At 36.5% G+C, this 19800-nt stretch overlaps 1 protein-coding gene across 1 annotated transcript in view; it reads right to left on the bottom strand.

Annotated features, from left to right (window-relative positions):
- Positions 1-19800, bottom strand: part of MPP7 (MAGUK p55 scaffold protein 7) — a 151793-nt gene that overhangs the window by 86533 nt on the left and 45460 nt on the right. The window contains exon 2 of the mRNA XM_059818799.1: positions 9567-9685. Coding sequence (XP_059674782.1) covers positions 9567-9685 — 119 coding nt within the window. The remainder of the gene's footprint in view (positions 1-9566; positions 9686-19800) is intronic.

Below are 19800 nucleotides of genomic sequence, written 5' to 3'. Positions count from 1 at the left end.
GCACCAGGATTTGTTTTCAAAAAACTCAAGGCAGCTCTAACTTTAGACCATTCAATGTTTTTAAAGCTGTCACTACAGGAATAGAAAAGATTTTTACACCATAGGTACCTTAGAGTGGTTCAGCTGGAGCAAGAAAGCATGAAACCCTTCTCTCTGCAGCACAGAAACAGACTATGTCACCATACTGAAGATGCTGTGTCAAAGTGAATCTGTATGTTTAGGTTTTACTATTGCATTGAAGGCATTCTCAAGTTATAGCAATTGCCTACTGTAAATTACTCATCCTTGATTTATTCGGATAAGTAAGCCTTATGCTTTGCATGTTTTTAAATTTTATTTCTTCAGCACCTTATCGGTTACACTGCAGTGGCTGTCCACCACGTGGATAGCACCGGTATGTTAAGCGGTTACATGCTGCTGCTCTCAACTTAATGTAACTTATGTTTGAAGTGAACTTCCACTGATATCACCACACCTGCAAAGTGAGCACTGGATTCTACAAAGATACACAGAAACGGCTATAAGAGAAACAACCTGTGGTTAAGAGAACACTGCTATACAAACAATGCTACCTGTAAGCCTAAAGGAATTGTGCACATGGAGCATACTATGCTGCTCTCTTCTTTCCATGCTTTAAAAAGGAAAAAAAGGGTTATAATAGAGATGACTGAAAAAAGTTTTTAAAAAAAGTGCTTAAGGGGGCACAGAAGAAAGAAAAGTAATGGGGAATAGAAAGAGACGAGCAAAAACTGTGCGTGTGTGCCTGTATTTCATACAAAGAAGGAAAGACAGTGAGGATGCATGCAATATTATGCATATTACTGAACACTACAAATTAACTTCACAAGGATTAGCTGGAGAATGGATACGACCAAGATTTCAAAAAAAAGAAGGAAAGTTAACGTAAGCAGTAACAAAACTTGCCGGTAGGAAACACAGGCAGGCATTTTTACTAAATCTTATTTTTAAGATTTTTATTAAATCTTATTGTATCAGTTTCCATGCTTTAGAAAGGTTTTATAACTATCACATCCCATCCTTCTTAACTCTTACAACGTTTTTGCATTGCAGAGGCTTGTTTGGGTAGTTATGACTTTCTGTTCTTAAAAGGAAAATAGTCCAAGACAGTAACAAAAAACATTGTTTTAAACACTCCCTCACATGTTCTGCCACAGAACTTCTGGTCCAAGGGGAAAGAACGCTGTAGAAAAACAGTTTAAAATTACATTATCCTTGGATGTCTTGGATTTATCAGACTACTATTACTGAGCAGCTTACGAGACCTTTGATTGGCCTTAGTATCATAGACAAAAAATGTACCGCTTTGGTCAAATAAATACCGTACAAGCTTCATAAGACAAGAAAAATCTGGGTATGAGCATAGGTTTGGGTTCTAAAACTTCTCTTCAAACTGCTGCACCAGTTTTGTCACCAGGCTGGTACATTGTCCCCTCAGTAACAATGAAATTACAAACTATTTGTCTTAGAAGGATTGATTTACTTCTTTTATGTCCAGTACATTTTGGCTGGATTTCTGCTACTCTTTGGAGGTTTCCCAGCAGAAACTTTAAATCAATTACCACTGATCCAAAAAAATGCCTCCATCTGGATTTTAACCTAAACCGAAGTTTTTTCACATTCCAAAGCACTGATTTATTCACAAGTTTCAAGTAATAGTCATAGACCAACACTTCACACCTCTTATTCAATAAGCTTATCTGCTTTATTTTTCATTTCAAAAGCTTGTTGGTACACCATACCTGTAGAGACTTCTGATATCAACCCAACTTCTACAGCTTTTATGAGACTAAACTGTCAACAAGACAATTTAATTGATACTCTGGAAACTGATCTTTTAATTGTTTTCTTAAAATGGCCTGAAAGGAGGAGTTGATGACAAGAACAAGACTTCCTTATAAAAATCTAGATGAAAAGTTGCAAGTGTCTATTACTAAACACATTAGCAACTCTGATGTAGAAACTGCAAGATGCTGGGAGAGACCAAGCTTCTGATAAAGAAGTTAACCCTAGATATCCAGTTAAACTTCTACCAAAAATTACAAAATAAAAACATATGAAAAAACTACAAAAAGGTATTTACCACAGGAGAACCCATTCAACAAACTTCAGGACAAAATGATTATTTATGTCCACTAGCTGCCTGCTTCCTAGTAAACGGTCTACTAGCTACAATTATAACCAATACTTCTACTTGAACCATCACATAGGATTCATACTTCACCACAACTGCACTAACCGATCCATTTGGCACTAACTTGACATGCATTTTCTCACAAACAAGGTCATACCATCCAAAGCTATGCCTAAGTACTTACTTTTTCCAATAAACTGGAGGTGCATTTTTTCACTTTATTAAAGGCACAAATAAGCACAGGTATGTATGTGTGAACACACATGGCAAAACAACTTTGTCTTTACTCAGAGAAGAAACAGTAAAGCTGTTACATATTATAATATGTGGAAAGTTGGGGGTTTAGCTATGATTTCAAACAGGAATCCATTTTTACTTTGCTTATTTTTGCCCAGTTATTACCTGATGTACTGCATTTTTATACAATGAGACCACAAGCAAGTCAAAGGGTTCAACACACACACACATCAACCAGAAACACCCCCAGTCTCAACAAGAGAAGCAAGTGTTTGTTCGATGCCTGGCTGCTAGCTACCTTTTCCCTAATGTTTCCATGGAAACAATATCAGCCTGAATAAAGTAAAGATCCTGTACTATTTTCTATAAAACTTTGATTACCTTATTTTGATTAATCTGATCACTGTTCCCATGGAAATGAAGTTTCAAGGCAGCTGACTGCCTCCAGCTAAGAGCAATCTCTTTACTTGCAGATTTCAGTTGCTGGCTACTGAGCAAATCTCAAAGAATTACTTTGACTTCAAAAGTAACACTTTAAATTTGTGTGGCATTTCATAAGGAATAACACCTTGCATTACACTTTTTTTGAATGCATTAATTTTGATAGAAGCAAAATGACTCATTGCTTCAGTGGTAATTACTCCAAATACGAATGCAAACTATTGTCAGTCATCAAGAGGCAGAGTATTATTTTTTCAATAATTTTCATCCTTAGGCAAGCAGAAAGCATGTGGCAAGTTTGTATTTCAGTATATGAATTAGGCCATGACCTACAAATACTTTGTATGAGAAGAGTACTGAAACTCTAGTACTCCAGATACATATTCTGTAAATACAACTCAAGCGAGAAGCTTCAAAAATTAATTGGAGATCAAGCTTCCTCTCCAGACTTTTTCTGAGAAAAAGAAAAAGTGTTACATTTTCTCCACACAGCTTTCATACTTCTTTGCAGATTCGGTTTCCTAGTACTGTCCATATATACCTTACTGCTAGACAGTTCTCTAGGGCTGAAAATATTGTGTATCGTGTGTTTTGCCAAATGGATTTGAGGCAAGACTGCACCACGTGCCTCTTTCAACAAGTACATCCTTAGAAAAATTAAGATTTCCTAGATCTATGATGATCTGGATTTAAAGAATGACAAATAACTACCACCTATTATCTAGTACCTCAATATTAATGAATTCAACTATAGTAAATTCCTTCTCCCCTTGCCAGAAACAGTAAAAGTTTTCAAACCGGCACAACAGACCACATCTGTTCACTGTTTGGACAGTCTGCATTACAAAAGTGATCGCTTTATTCTTGCCATCAGTAGGTTTTGCATGCTTTCTCTGACTGAAAGATGTAAACTATAACGTAAAAAGCAACCTTGCCTGATTCTCCTCTAGAGCATGAAGAACAATTATTTTTCATCGGATATGAATTGTTACCAGCTGCCAACCACGAGACTCACACCTCGTCCTCCAGACGGCCAGGTGGTAAATGCTTACTCACACTGCCTTTTCCTTCATTTTTTCCCCGTCTCCAAAGCAAACAGCACTTCAGACCTCCACATGAATTTACAGAACTGCAGCCCATTCCATTTACTGGGGAGGCACAGCTTTTTTGAAATAAATATGGTTGAGAACCCAGCAGTAAAGAACCTTAAGGACTTCAAGTATCAAAGCAACTTTTTAGTGAATGAGCTATCAGCTTCAATAATTCCACCCACTCCGAGGTGGTCCATACACCTTTCCAACTCTACAACGCTCTCCCCTGAAACCACAACCCACTCACTCCGTTTGATTTGAGGTTAGATGCCACACCTATGGTCTACCAATCCCCAGTCCTACTTAGTGACCCACACTTTCTCTTCTAGTGCATTTTCCAGGCTTGCTGCTCTTGGGTAACGCAGCTCCTCTGAGCTCCTTCTGAGGTAGCTGGTTTTGTCTGCCCTGAAATCAGAAATGCCTCTCACCATTCTCTTAACAGGTGTGAACATACTAGCCATCAAAATTCCCTCACAAACACGCCCTGCTCTCTCCATCTTTTATACAACATAATGGTTAACAGGAAAAAAGAGTTCTTGTGAACTGTAGGAACAGACAGTTCCAACAATAAATTATGAAGATTGTATAAATATTAGTTCTAGAGAAAGTGTAGATAAAGAACAAAGTAATGAGAAAGTAAAGTAAATAACTTTATGTTCATCAAAAAATATTTCAATATCAGCTTCAAACTTGAAGTGTGGAAGCAGTCAACACTAACATCATCGGGCTGCAATGAAGAAAGCCAATTCTATCTCAGCACAATCTCCAACCTTCATTCCACATCATCTGCGTCACACTCAGGTCTTACACTATCTAATAAATCCTCCTCAGTCACCACCACTCTCCCGGTCCTTTGACACAGATATCATTCCCCCATCTATGGGTCAACCCCATCAAACGTTCAGAACAATGAGTTCAGAACTATTAGTTGTCACACACAACTCATCAGAACAATTTATAATATAATCTGAAGTCTGTTTCCTCTACATTCTTTCGGGAAGAAGATCCAAATGTGGGGATGCTTGAGCACGTGCCCAGGCAGAGGTATTCGCCATTCGGATGCACAACGTGGGGGGTGAACGCACATGATCTGTGCAGCACATACCTGGATGTTGGCTGCAGAATGTCTGACACATCACAGGGTAGGGGAAGCTGCACCATACAACCCTTCCCTGAGTGCCAAAAGAACCTGCATAGCTCTTCCCAGGTGAAAGGTTGGACAGTTATGAGTTAGACTATCCTCTAACATAAACCAAGCCATGAAACCTTATTGAGATTCTCCGATTCTGTACTGTAGATGCAAAGTCGTTCATCCTACAGATCAACAGCTTTTTCATGGAGTTTGTGTGTAAAGCTCTGGGTAAAAACTAGAAGAGTGTATATAAACTTGCTTATTGTACCAGTCCTGACTGAAGATTTGGCACATCATCTGCAGATCGTTGATTTTTTGTCACATGTGTCAAATCAATCCCTTTTGCTTTGCCCTAGTCAGCTCATTTTTTTTGAAATGCTATCTTCACTTTTCTCATTACCAACAAAGGAACCCCAGTAGGCTGAAAGCATCTACATTTATGTATTGAAAAATCTGAGTCTTCACACTGAAAATTTCCAGTACACCAGAACGACTGTAAAATTTGGGCTATGTAATCATGATTCAATTTACATGCCAAAGAAATTATACTCTGATACAGTCAGCTATTTTATTTTTAGCGATTAGATTACTTAGAAAAAGCTGTTAGCCATCAACATGGACAATCAGTAGCACATACAAAATAATTTCTCAGAACTTCAAGCCAAGTCATGTCCAGGTGAAACTAATAGAAAATTAGCACAAATTAAGGTCTTTTAGTGCCAGCTACCAAAATACTTTGCGATTATAAAAAAATCAGATTAGATTCACCAAATATTCCTTACTTTTGCAGTAGTTACTTTCTTTTCCAGTGCCACATACTGCTTTTTGGATGTACAAACTCTTCCCTATCAAGGGAGCAGCAACACCACTTGCAGCGGCTTCTTATTCATAATGCAAAGTACAATACTGGCTAAAGAACTGTGCATGCTACGAGCTGGCCAAAACCAATCAGTAAAAAGCAATTGGTTAAGAAATACTTCAGTAGCAGCCCAACAGAGAAGCTTACTCAATTCTTGAGCATTACATCCACAATCAGAAATGTTTAAGGTGACAGTGCAAGAGGAAGCTTCATCTTGGAGCTAAACAGACAAACAGTAAAACATGTGTCCAGTGCGCTAACTGTAAGCAAACACACATTGAAATTCTTGCAGCTCCTCTAAAAATACACTAAAGGAGTAGTTAGAACAGATCTTTATTTACCCCTTCAGTTCTTCTACAAAAAATCCAAGCAAAGCACATGTGTACTATTTCAGATTTCAGCTACATTGGTGCTCATAATTACCCTGAAGGATCATCTCTTCATGTTTCTTTTCTATAAATTTCTACAGAATTACTAGGATCTCTGCTATATAAAAAGTAATGAGATGGCTAAGGATTTTTGGTAGAACTTAAGAGAGTTGTGTAATAAGACAAGGAAGTAACAAATTGAGGGAAGCAGAGACAAATTTTAAACATTCACTATCCAGAGCCATTTTTCTCTTCCAAACTGTCAACAATGGTTGTGGGTTCCCTCTTCTCTATACTTCAAACTAAAATCTAATCAACAGATTTCCTTTATTGAGAAAAAAGACAGCAAGAACAGTTGCATCAGTTTTTACTGGTCTTACTTACTACAAGAGGAATGTACTGTAGGGAACAATCCAGTATTTGCAGGGGAAAGGACTCGATGATCTAATACAACTTTTCCATTTCTGACTTCTTAGAACAGCTCAGGCTGATCCAAGCTCACAAAGAGATTTCTGTCCAACAATACTGAATGAAGAGAACTCCAAGACAAGGTTTGGGGCTTTTTTTTTTTTCTTTTTTTCTTTCTTTTCAATATTAAGAGAGCCAGAATAGCAAACCATATGCCATAGTATACAACCCTACAGAAAACACTATGACAATTAAATACCCATAAAACTTAGAATATCTGTAGAAAAAGTAGAAAGTTCATTTTACACTTAAACTTTCAAGTAATTTGGAACATTTTATCCATTTTATAACTTAGAAAAAAGCTCTTTTCTAATATTTGAAATTATTAAACAGTAAGGTAAGAAGATCAGTGTAGAAGTTTTTATTAAGCAGTGTGTCCTTCTGAAATAGAGAAATATTAGTGCCTAATTAGTAGTATACCCATGCTTATTTTCTTCCAAAACCAACACATACCAGGATCACAACATCCGTTGCTCTAAGCTAGTGCTTTTTTTTTTTTTTTAATTACAAAATATCTGTCATCATTCTCTGCCTGAGGAATTAAAAACACTTGTCTTTGAAAGACTGTTTTTCCTAGCAATAACTTCTTAAAGTCAACTGTACTTGCAAATAAGACACCAGAACGAAAGATTTGGCTCTTCTGAAGCCTTGTAACAGGGAAAAACTATGGCAGATGGCGTTCTGTCTTCTGCTCTTACAGCTCTCTTCCAAAAAGGCTATGGACTGCCTTCTCTGAAACTTGATAGGATGCTGAATAATCCTTCTAAAAATGTGTTAAAAGTCAAACAAATACCATGAGTTTCAGATACAGTTAAGCCCATCTTGGGGCAGGGATATGAACTAGATAACCTTTTGAAAGCTCTTCATGCCCTGCTTTCTCTAACTGAACACCACAGAAACCAAAAGGTGAGGTTCAATAGCCCGTGATATGCTCTGGGTCAGACCAGATGCTCTTAATAGTCTCAATTCTTATAATTAAAATTTTGAATTAAATTAGTATGGCGTATTAAAGAAGTGCAACTAGTGAACACTAAAGATGCAGTTTCAAGAATTAAGTCTATTTTAAGATAGTGTTAGACTTAATAGGACATTAAAAGAACCATTCGCAGGGTCAGAGTTACATGTACATTTAATATTTGGACCTAAAACCGACAAGATAAATAATAAAGATAGTTGGAACTTCTTGTTACAACTGCAATAAAGTGACCATTCACTGATCCCCAAAACTTTCTATCTGCCTCAAGAAAGCTTTCTCATGAATTATTTTTGTTAAAATCAGAAAGACCAATCCACCCTGCAATAACAAACAACATGGTAACTAGGGCACGCAACTAGGAGAGCCAACTTTTCCAAACTGAGAGGTGACTAAACGAGTTGCCGTCATGCTATCTTTGTCTTCTTTTGGCGGAAGGGGCAAAAGGGAGCAAGTGAACAAGTTTGAAAAGGTTTTAGGTTTTGCCTCAATAGAAAATTAGAGCAAATGTTGAAATTTCAATGTTTTGCAGATTAACATTCATTTTCAAGCCAGCCTTCTTTAATTCCCAATCCAGAAAGAAAACTGATTTAGCAATTGACCTAACATTTTGCTTAGATGTACACCACTGTCAGCCTATATTAGAAACAAAACCAGTGTTCCCCTTTCAGTGATGTTATTAGCCACATGAACAGACAGCTTCTGCAAAGCAGTACAGAGTCTGGAAATGACTGCATTTCAGAAACTTTGATAAAATTCTTTAGGCAAGTGAGTATTGCCAAGCACTGTTCCTCTGTTTGTTGCTTTTGTGTATCAACTACCAAAGAGTACTTGAGTTTATTTTGTATGTAAATTCTCAGCCAATATGAAAATAATTTTGGCCAAGTATCAACATTATTACCTCTTTTTGCAGAATAAGATAGCTGAAAGAAATGAAAAAGGTTTCTCTTAAAACCTACATTGAAATAATTCCAATTTTAAGCTTCTTCTAGATCAATGACTGACAAGGGTTTCTGCTCAGTTATGTGCGATTCTGGATATATATTCACAGCACAGGTTACTACCACCTACTGACTCATTTGAGACCTCAGAATTTCCTTTCATCTTGAATTAGCTCTGCACTGGAGACTGAAGACATACTTACTGTTTTGTAGGAGTGGAAATTTCTAACCAGCTGATTGGTCCCATTTTTCTGCTATAAGCAATTTAATATTCTCAGGGTAGCGTTGCATACTCCCATGGCATGCTTTGATTTCTTGTTGCTGATCATTTTCATAGCAGGACACTTTACTCAAGTATTCCTCCAAACTTATTTTAAGTCGTACTTTAGTCCAACATATTTGTGTGCAAAACACAATTTTAAATGGAGGCAAGCCAATAAAAGAAACAGCTTACTAGAATTTCAGTTGACTTTGTTAAAGGAAATTATTTTAAATTAATGTGGCTACTGAACTGTTGCCATACTTGACCTCAGAAAATATATTCCTTCTAATTTTTGCTGTGAACATTTGTTTATTTAAGCTAAACTCCAGGTCTTGAATGTTGACCATAAAGAAGTCTCAGATTTCCTGCTACTATTTCGTACTCTTTTTTTCTAAACAAGGGCAAACAACATATGTTTGCTGCATTAGCATTACACTGCCAAAACATCACTCTTAAATGAAATCATCTATGTATTTTTGGTAGAATCTCATTTAACAACTTCCACCCCTGACAGAAACAGAGTTAAAACAAGGCTGTTTTATTTTCACTGAGCAATAGTTTGATCACTGGTTTACTAGATGGCGCTCAAAAGATTTTTCCATATGCTCTTCTCAAAGAGAATCTGACTTAAATGTGGTTTACCTTCACCAGTGAATGAAGGCTTTTTTCACCAAACATATCCCAGAGGAAGGTCAGGTCTTCCTGGCTGTCCACATGTGGCTGCAGCTGGGCTGGCAATGCAGCCAGCAGCTCGTACAGACCTATAAAATGAAAATAAAACACAAAGTGTAATCTGGGGGTGATCTCATTAATTTCACTTAACAGTTCTGTGTAATTGGCTGCCTGCAGCATGTCATTTTAACTGAATAGGGAGTTTGGGCTATCCAGCACAACATGAACTTGTAGAACCAAAAGGAACATTTAAAAAAAATTATTAAGAAGCAAGTATTAGCAGTGTACTTTTTACCTTGTCACAGTTGTCAAGCTTCTACATCCATATATATTTACACAAGGTTATGCAGAAAATTCATAAAGGTTTTGAAAAATGGACAAAACCAGAAAAAAAACATACATTCCTTTGCTTAATCGTTATTCCATTTCCCTTGATGTTAGCCAAAGAGTGAAATGAGTCATGAATAGGAAAAACTTCCTTAAAAGAACAGAAACTGGATAGGGTGGTCCATTAAAAAAAGGTTCGTGGTTTCTCTAAATATTTCTTGCTAATATATTGCTTAATATTTTTTTTAATCCCGTGTTCAGTAGGAATCCACAGCAAGACAAAAGAAACTGCTCTGTTTTGCAGGACTAAACCTTGAATAACAAAACCAACACTGTTTTCCCAGACACACACACACACACAGAGAAATATTTCAGTAACATTTTTAATTTGCAGGTATTTGAGATTCTTCGTAGGGTTAAAGCAATTGCTGTTCCTGGTTACTTGTGGCACACCTCACCAGCGGTCTCAGAGGGGCAGACAGTAGCACACTGTTCCACAGTAGCATACAGCACAAAATATCCATCATGCACACAGGCCATCAAACTGCTGTCCAAGAAATGTAGCAACAGTGTTTGCAGCAGCCCTCTTTAGGGAGGTAACCTGGCATGAGTTGATATCAATTCATAGCACATGTTTAATTTTCCAGTGGGATTACTTGGGGTAAAAAGGACAAAATGCCTTTTTCTCCTGTCTGCTGTCTACAAAAACACCAACAGTCTCCTGGGATCCAAGATACATGGTTCTGCGATTATTTTTAGTCTGAGTAAGTGCTGCTGTTCATCACAAGGACAGATTTACAAGATATTCTACTGGTAAAGAACATTGGTGTAACTTATAGGTTAACTATCGTTATTATGACTATTATCCCCCTAAAACTTATGATTTAGAATATTTATTAGTAAACAGTATTTCACAACCTTTCCAGGCACTATATACGCCTTTAAAAATTACATACAGTACCAGATCCGATTATTTAACATTTTTTCAGTCTTTTTACTGCCTTTCAGGAAAATATTCTGGAAAAAAAAGTTCCTTCCAGATACATTCTTTCCGTGGTCCAAGCATTTTGGTTGTTGACATTCATTTCTCTTAGAATCTTGCTTTTATTTAAATCTGCTTTTGTTTGTGCTTCAGAAATACTGCAAAAAGAGGATACAACTCAAACCACTACAATTTTGCATGGATAGAAAAAGAACACTGAGCCTTGCCTAGCAAGACACGCTCAGTGATTGAGCTAACATCTAGAGAACAGAGGTTTGAATGGGACTCTTGGCTCCAGCTTTCCAGACTATTAGAACTTCAGCACTTGGCAAAAATGGTTATTTTTATCACGCAATTTATGCTTTAAAAACATTTACATTTAGAAAAGTAAAAATTTTTTTTACAATCACCCTTATATTTCTCCACATAGGCACTTTTGTTACTGCAAATACATGTACTTCAGAATAACCTGAAGGTTTTTAGAAAATGGAATAGAAAGTTCAACGTACACTTACACTGTGGCATAAACGCTTAGGAACAATTCATGTCTGCCATTCAGAAGAAAATATTAACTTCAGCCACTCCCTTCAAATAAGAGATATATAACAGAGTAAGCTTTCTTTTCCTTGATCCATCAGATCTGCTTAAATTTCGCATATAATCAACTAAAACTATTCTATCCTTTTAACTTGCTCCTCAAAGCTTTGATAATTAAAACCCTGGTGAAAATAAAATGAAAGTTCATGTTTCCTGATGGATTAACTATTACAGTAGTGACACAGGGTGAGACTGAATCTGCCTATAATGAGTCTTAGGTTTTATGCACAGAACTCCCCAGAGAAAAATCCCACCTGCCGACTCTCCAGGACTGATTAACCCCACAGGTGCTTACACACATTAAGGTTTCCATATCCAGCTCAAAAGTGTCTGTGGGTTTCACTTGTTCACAGAGCCCTGAATTGCCCCTTCTAGAGAAACGGGTGTCCATGTCCCTAGTGCACTATTGATAGCTTCAACAGCAATGCACCCAATCTATGCAACTCTCTTAGGGAAGTGGAGAAAATTAGACAAGTGCTGACTGGTTTTATACCATCCCATGCCTCTGTTTGTAGTGCTGTCCCGCTTTGGCTCTACAGTCCAGCTTTTATAGCTTTCAGCCAGCAGGAAATCAGAATCTCGCCCTTCTCCACAGCAGCAGAACCCAAGGACTAATCCATGCAGCATGCTGGAGAACACCAAGCTCCTGCTCTTCAGACTCCTCTTGAAAGTGAGCACTATGCAGCCAGGAATAAAAATGAGACAAATGAAAATCAGGCAGAAGGAGGACTCAGGGTATTTAGTTGGGAAGAACGGAAGACAAAGATCTAGAATATGTCCAAAGTAAAAACTGCGTAATTCGAGATCATCTGACTCGGCTACAGCCTCCTTCCAAACAGAATGTAATGGCAGCAAGAAGATGCTAGCATCTGTAAAGGTTTACTTTTAAAGACAGAGTCTCATTTTCTTTTGTTCCTTCTGTGGTGCCCAGCACCATGGAATCCAAAATTTTCAAATGGGCATTCATATTTTTATATATGAAGAAAACCAGTATGTGGTTCTTCTACACACTCACCCCTCCAACTAAAACGTCACATTTTATTTGTGTCTCAATTACACAAAGTGTGTTGTTCTTATTCATTGCAGTGTGAAGAGACAGTGAAAATTGTGGCTGGCATATGACTTAATTAGCAAATGGGATTTAAAAGAAAGTGCTTTTAAAATAAAATAATAATAGTTTGTCAAGTTACTGTAAACTGGTAATGAAGTTGAAACCACGATATTGGCAACTACACATTGACCTAATTTAAATTTCCAGATCTGATAACTTGTCACATCCATCCTTCCAAGACCTGAAGGGCAGTAGATCAAATCTCTGCAGCCCTGTAAGGTGTCACTGTACAGAGATGCTGCCATGCAGCAAGAGAAGTAAACTGAATTTAACAGCAAAGACTGTTTCAGTCCAACCTCAAACCTCTTGCAAAACTTCTAACTAGCATCTCAGGTGGTTCTGCAAGCCAGAGCGAAAGGCCACTGAAATAAATGTAAGTTTCTCACTGGTGTTAGTACTGCCAGGCTGTTGAAACCAGTTATTTTTTTAATCTTTACATCAGCAATTATAAAGACTGAAGTGATGCTATACTGAACACTTTTGATCACTTCTAAAAATAAAAATTAACTTTCAAAAAGGTCATAGGTAGACCCCCTATATTCAGATGAACTGTTTTGTAAATCAAAAACGCATGTTCATTGTGTAAGTCATAGAATGAGATATATCTCATCACCTCAGAGCTGAATGCTACCGTTGTAAGCATGTGGCTGCCAGGCCTTGGTTGTGCTCTAGGTCTCAATTTGATGTTTCTCTTAAAGTCCCACCTCCTTGAGTCATATGACATACACGGACCTCCTATTAAAAGAAAGTATTTTGCACATATTTTTTGAAAGACGGCCACAATTTAAATAAACACACAAAAAAAGCTTTTTACAAAGTATCTAGAAGTTGTGTTAACAAAAATCAGGAAAAGCCATGTTTTTTAATGCCTGATGTTGGCAACACTGTAAGAGTCTTGAAAAAAAAAAAAAATTTATACACTGTTGCTATTCTACTCAGGTTCTTGCAATTTTTTTTAGTCTAGTTTGCCTAAATTTAACCAGCTTTTATATTTAAAAGGAATCATATGTCCTCTGGGATTTTTCTAGTACCAAAATACTTCAGGTGTCAAAATTCAGTAAAGTAAACATGACTTACACAAGAAAAACTCATTTACTTTGATTTTTAAAAGCAGATCATTTATTCAAAGGCCCCAGAAGACCTGAGCACACATTAAAAAAAAATTAACAATGAGCTTAAACATGGAGTTGAAAGACTATTTTGCAACTATAAGAGAGGAAGTAAGTCTGGTCAGTCCCACAACTTGGGGAAAAAAACCCAAACCCCAGATGACAATGTAATTGTCCCTGGACATTCCCAAATCATTGTAACAGGGGAGGAAAAAGTGTTCTTTCTAGATTAAACAAGATCACATAATCCAGTGGCAGTAATTCCTAATAAACAAGGGAGCTCCTAGTTTTAGATACTAGTATGCTGCTATTTATAGCCATGTTTTATAAATTAGGTACAGTATCTAACATTAAGTCAAAGCCTATAGCATGGAAATATTAATAAAAGGAGACAAGCATTGCACATAGGACTACTATAAAACTCTTGTAAGACTGGAAGAGGGAGGGGATTGTTTGAAGGTGCTTATATGGTCTATTAAATCCGATTACCTGATTCAAGAATAAAGAAATTTCAAAGCAATAAATTAATACTGGACATACAATACACTTTTCATGAAATTTAGTTCAGCCAAGAAAAGTAACACAGGGAATTAAAAACCAATGACTAAATAACCTTGCCTACAGAAATAGTCCATGTAAACTATACGCATGTAGATAATCTAAATACACATACATAATCTAAAACTAAAATTTACAACAGCTTGTCATGAACAGAAAAACTACTCTGAAGATTTTGGACTTGTTGCAAGAGCAAGTAAGATAAAATGGCTGCAGAAAAAGCCTTGTAGCATTCTGCCAGCTTGGACTAAGGAAATAATTTCAAGGGAAAATCCAGCTGTGTTTGAAAACTCAGCACTGCCCCTGCTTAAAAAGGTAATAGATAAATTTCAATTTGTTCTTTTAACACACTGAAGTAGTTCCTGTCTTGAGAGTATCTTCAGCTTTTCCTAAGCTTAATTAATACAATTTAGTTTTATTTGATCTGAAGAACAGAATGTATAATAATGGCAATTCCAATTTAGAAGTGTGTATGCTAAATTTGCACATGCAATAAGATTTAAAGACTAAGCAGCAATGGAAAGCTTTTAAATCAGAAACAACGGGACATAAAAGAAATTTTCCAGTTCTAGAAAATTGCTTCCTTCGTAGTGTTATATTCTATAGAAGACTGCTTGTTCCTAGGAGGAGAATAAATGGCTAAGCAATTGATGAAAGCATTCCCGTACTGAACCACTCACACTGCAGATTCCAGATGCTCTACATTCTTGACATCAGAATGGAAAAATTTACTGTTAGTCTAGAGAAATTTAATATCACCATTCTTGTCATATCCTTCATAGCTTCATTATTAGGACAAGTCTGTGGAAGCTATAAACTAGTGCTAAATGATAAAAAAATATGGTCTCTGTGTTCCATCACTCTTGCATATTACAAGAAAACACCAACTTTGTTTTGGTTAGTGTAAGGAAAGAAATGGAGACAAATGGATGTGCATTTGCTTTCATATGTTAATTAATTTCCTGAATTAGCATTCTGAAAAATGATGCCTGACTTCAAATCAAAAATTTTTTACAGTAACTGAGGGATAATAAACACTAAAGAACATATATCTAAGCCCAGAACAACACTGTAAAATTTTATTGTATTATTAAAATGGGACACACCAACCTTTAAATTTTCCACTTTGTCAAAGGTAAAATAATCAGCACCATTTGCTGCCATTTATAATAAGCTAACATTTTTTCACATTTGAACTGTACTTTACAGTTCTATAAAGGCTCAGACAACACTTGCCTTACACAAAAGCAAACAGCATTGCAGTAGAAATGCTCATTCTGACATCCTTGCTGCTGCATAATAAAATCAGTCACTAACACCAAATATTGAAAATTATTTCATTCTGAAGTTTGAGATCAGTATTTCTGCACAGGTTCATATAAAAACATACGCAGTAAACATGTATTAGGATAACATACTGCACTGTCCTATCAGACTCCAGTTGTAAAAAGACCACTATATGCTCAATTTTATGTGCTACAAATAGTTCTTTTATGTTCTCTTAAGTAATTCCACCGAATACATGGGCTTCCTGACACTGCAGAAAGTTAAAGACTAACAATTTTTCTTTGCAGACCCAGAGTGATTAACTCATTCCAGCATGTACCTTTTTTAATTTTGCAGTTTAGTGTTTAAAAAAAAATTTTAATCTAATTTTCAAAGGTACAGAATACTGAGTAACTAGATAATCATGACATGCAAGTGATCAGCATCTTTGAAAAAATATGTGTTTTGATTTATTTTCTAATTTCAAATAAAGTAAAATGCTGAAATCCTTACGGATGGCAGAGCAATAGAAATGTCAATGTTTATTTTTTTTCCTAATGAAAACAAGAATTTTGCTGCAAGTGTCCTCAAAGAACAAGACTACATACTCATTAAGGGCAATACAGTCTTTTAACTGAAAAGTTGTACCTAATTTTTATTCCTCCAAGCTACAGTAATTTGTTAACCCACCTTAAAACAACGTTATGACAGAAAATGTTGAAAGTGAGCAACCATTTAAAGCCCACCACTTTTAAAAATATTATTGCCTTCAAAATGGAAAAGTCTTTCGTTTCGGAACTTGGCTCCTGGAGCTAAAGAATCTGCAGTTGTTTGAAACAGTTACTGGTCTTTTAGGATTTGTCTCAACATGTGTATTTCAGATTTAGCATACCACATACCGTTATGTTCTGATGCGAGTTAAATAGTTGATCCCTATTTGCATTCGTACAGGGCAAGACTGTTGCTGCAGAGTTCTTGCTTGTACAGCTCATCAAAGCTGCTTCAAAATTGAAACCCCTCAAAACGTAGTTACTAGACACTGTGTCAACATGGATACTTTGAAAGTTCATAAAATGTACTTTCATGAGTATTCAAAAGCTCTCCTATTATCTGCAAGAATACCACATACATAAAACTGATTTAAAGTGACCTATCAAGCACAAATTTTTAAGGAGCTTGTGGAAAGCTCATACAAAGATCTGACGTTCATATCTTTTTCAAAAGCTCTTGGATCCTCCAACGAAGCCTGCATACTACAACACCTTGCATAACCTGGACTAATTGACTGGTCCTTTGTATAGACATCAGTTTGGCGAGTCTTTAGTATTTCTATCTAGATCTTCATCAACACTAGAGGAGGCAATAGCAAGCACCTGGCAGGCAGTCAGAAAAGAACTTGTTCCAGCACTAGGATGTCACTGGGCACGCTCACCATGTTTAACTCTTCATCCACAGTTTGCAAGGTTAGGAGACTTGGCACTGGGGAGGGGTGGCAAGGAATACTAAATGTGGCATTTTACATCTGCAAATGGAGGACACAATATCTCATTAAGAGACTGAATAAAGACTTCTAACAACAGAAGCCAAGACTATTTTCAACTCATTTGTGCCTAAAACTGTTGGAAACACCATTTGATTACCATGTATCTCAACCTTTCATATTGTGTTTGAGAGTAGAAGAAAAAGTCCTACAATCCTAGCCAGTACTGGTGCCCAAAAATATGCCAGTATATTATTTCAGTGTTGTGATTCACTGTATGGCTGAGTTTAAAGTTTAACACTCAAAACAAGTTATGCCATTACATCAATCAGTCATATATGCATACAGACACATACACTTGATATACAAGTCTGTAGAGGTATCTAAGAATATAGGAAAGTTTCAAGAGTCAAGTACATCATCATCTTATCTTGAAAGTTTAGAAAAATCAAGCTATTTGACGTAATTAAACTATTTCATAGTTTATGCCTAAGATTAGTACGCTGCACCGAGGAGTGTTTTGTGGGTTTTTTTTTTTTTTTAACCAATGTGTTATTTTAAAAGCAAAATCATATTTGAATCCCTGTGTTCCCCAACAGGCAACTAATACTAGCAGGGAAGCTTCTCACTACCTCTTAGTAATACTAAATTTCCTTCAGATTAGCAGCTTTAGTTTTATTAAATCAGCCAATACTTGATGTGATGTCGGGTTGAGAAGCCACAGAACCTTTCATCTGACAGTAAATGCACAAAATAAGTACACTTTGCTAGCTAACCTGGATGCTGGCATAGCTACACTTGAGCGGTACAGCATGGCAGTCTGCTCTCGGCAAAGGACATCTGGCATCACTAGAAACTGTCAACCATTTGTGTAATTGCAGCTTTTGGTCCAACAAACATAGCTATACATTTAAGCCCCTGGTTAGAAACAATATCGGCTGTCGTACTTTCAAATTTACCACAAAACTACACATTGCTCACCAAAAAAAAAAAAAATTTGAGTAAAAATTGTTGCAGCTGCCAGACCATTTGAATTTAAATTTGTGTCCAAGAACTGTAACAGTTTTAAAGAGTTTACCATCAGTAAATATAACTGCACACATTTTCTGATTCCACACTGCTGAATCAGTGTAGCATATATATAGCATAATATAAAATATTAACCCAAAACAGAACCGTTTAGAGAAATTTCATTCTACTTTGAACAAGTTTTCCAACAGTCACCATAAATATGTTGATACCAAAATAAATACCCTTTCCAACACCAGCAAGTTATATTTTTAAAAATTAAATCTGATAGCAATTAAAACTAGCCATACGTGTCAGACTTTCCCAAATCTTTCATACTAATGTTAGCCTACAAGCCATTTAATGCCTCTGGCAGCTGGAGATGGGGAGAATTCAAGAATGCACGGTAAAATATTGGCTCTATTCATTAATTCAGTATAAATTTTGCCTCCGCTAGCGTATTGGTTTTCATTAAAATCTAGCCATATCTGTGCATTTCAACGTGGTGAACAATGTAAGTAGCGGTGAAATCATGATGCAACCAAAGATATTTACATACTACACTTGTGGTGGCACACCTATGCCTAAGTCGTTAAGCCGCAGTGTGAAGCAGGCGAGCAAAGGCTTTCCCTCTGCTCGGTTTCCACGGCGGTGTGTCAGCAGGGAAGCAGAGGCAGTTTGGAGCAGGATTCAATCACCCTGCAAGCCTTCGCCCTGGCAGCCTCCGACAGAAGAGCTACTCCCAGAAATCTTTCCTTCATCACTCTCCTAAATTCGCTTGCTCTTCAACTCGTAACAATGAACCCAGATCTTTGGCCACCATTTTATATTATTATATTTTTTAAACAGGCTGTAAAAATAGAACTCCCCGATTTCTATCTCCCTCCTCATTCTGAAAACTGGTTTAAAAGGCTAAAATTTTTAGCCACTTCAGATTAATTTGTCCTTCTTCCCCTACAGATGTTTCTGATGACCCCCCTCTCAGCTCAGCCAACACTTAGCTTTTTCTTCGTGTTATTACTGTTTCTTTTTTTTCTTGCCACCTTTTTATCCTTTTCATTATCAAGCATTCCGAGAAAAGTTTATGTTAAAAATGGCAAGCTGATTAAAACGCATTAGTAGTAAATAAATGGAAGACACTTCTATATGAAAACAGTAAAAGCAAGGATAGCATCTTTCAGCGTTGAGATGATTGCAAAATCGTCTTTGAACTTCACATTGCTTGCAGTGGTCTCACTTCACTGGGAGGTAATCCATATGGACTATGAAGCTATCATATCAACATAATATTCTAGCAAAATATTTCTACCAGCATTCAGTACATCCACATCAACAGCATGCAGTTTCAGAGGTCGAGATAATTCTTAAAGAATCACAGAATATGCTACTAAAAATGCAGTTTGGAAAAATACCCAACATTTAGAACAAATTTCATATCTTTATTTTGTATTATTATAAAAGAGAGAAGAAAACACCAAAACCGGGAATATTTTAAAGGGCACGTGAACTTACAATGTGGTTAGTAACAAATGTGTTGGGTTTTTTTAATTTAAAAAACTAACATGTATTCAGTTTCACAGGCTTGTAATACTGAAAAAAATCCACTATTGGCACAGCATTAGCTCCTATATGTACTCAAGAAGAAACTAATGTAAGCTAAGCCCTGCACATTTTTTCTTTTTATAATTTACAATATTCAAATTCAATAACTGCTTCTGACTTTCATTATATTTAAGCAATTTCACACAGTTTTACTTGGTGGCCAA

The sequence above is a fragment of the Gavia stellata genome, chromosome 6 (genome assembly GCF_030936135.1).
Source record: "Gavia stellata isolate bGavSte3 chromosome 6, bGavSte3.hap2, whole genome shotgun sequence".
Taxonomy (NCBI): Eukaryota; Metazoa; Chordata; class Aves; order Gaviiformes; family Gaviidae; genus Gavia; species Gavia stellata.
This window is presented reverse-complemented; position numbering and strand designations above follow the sequence as displayed.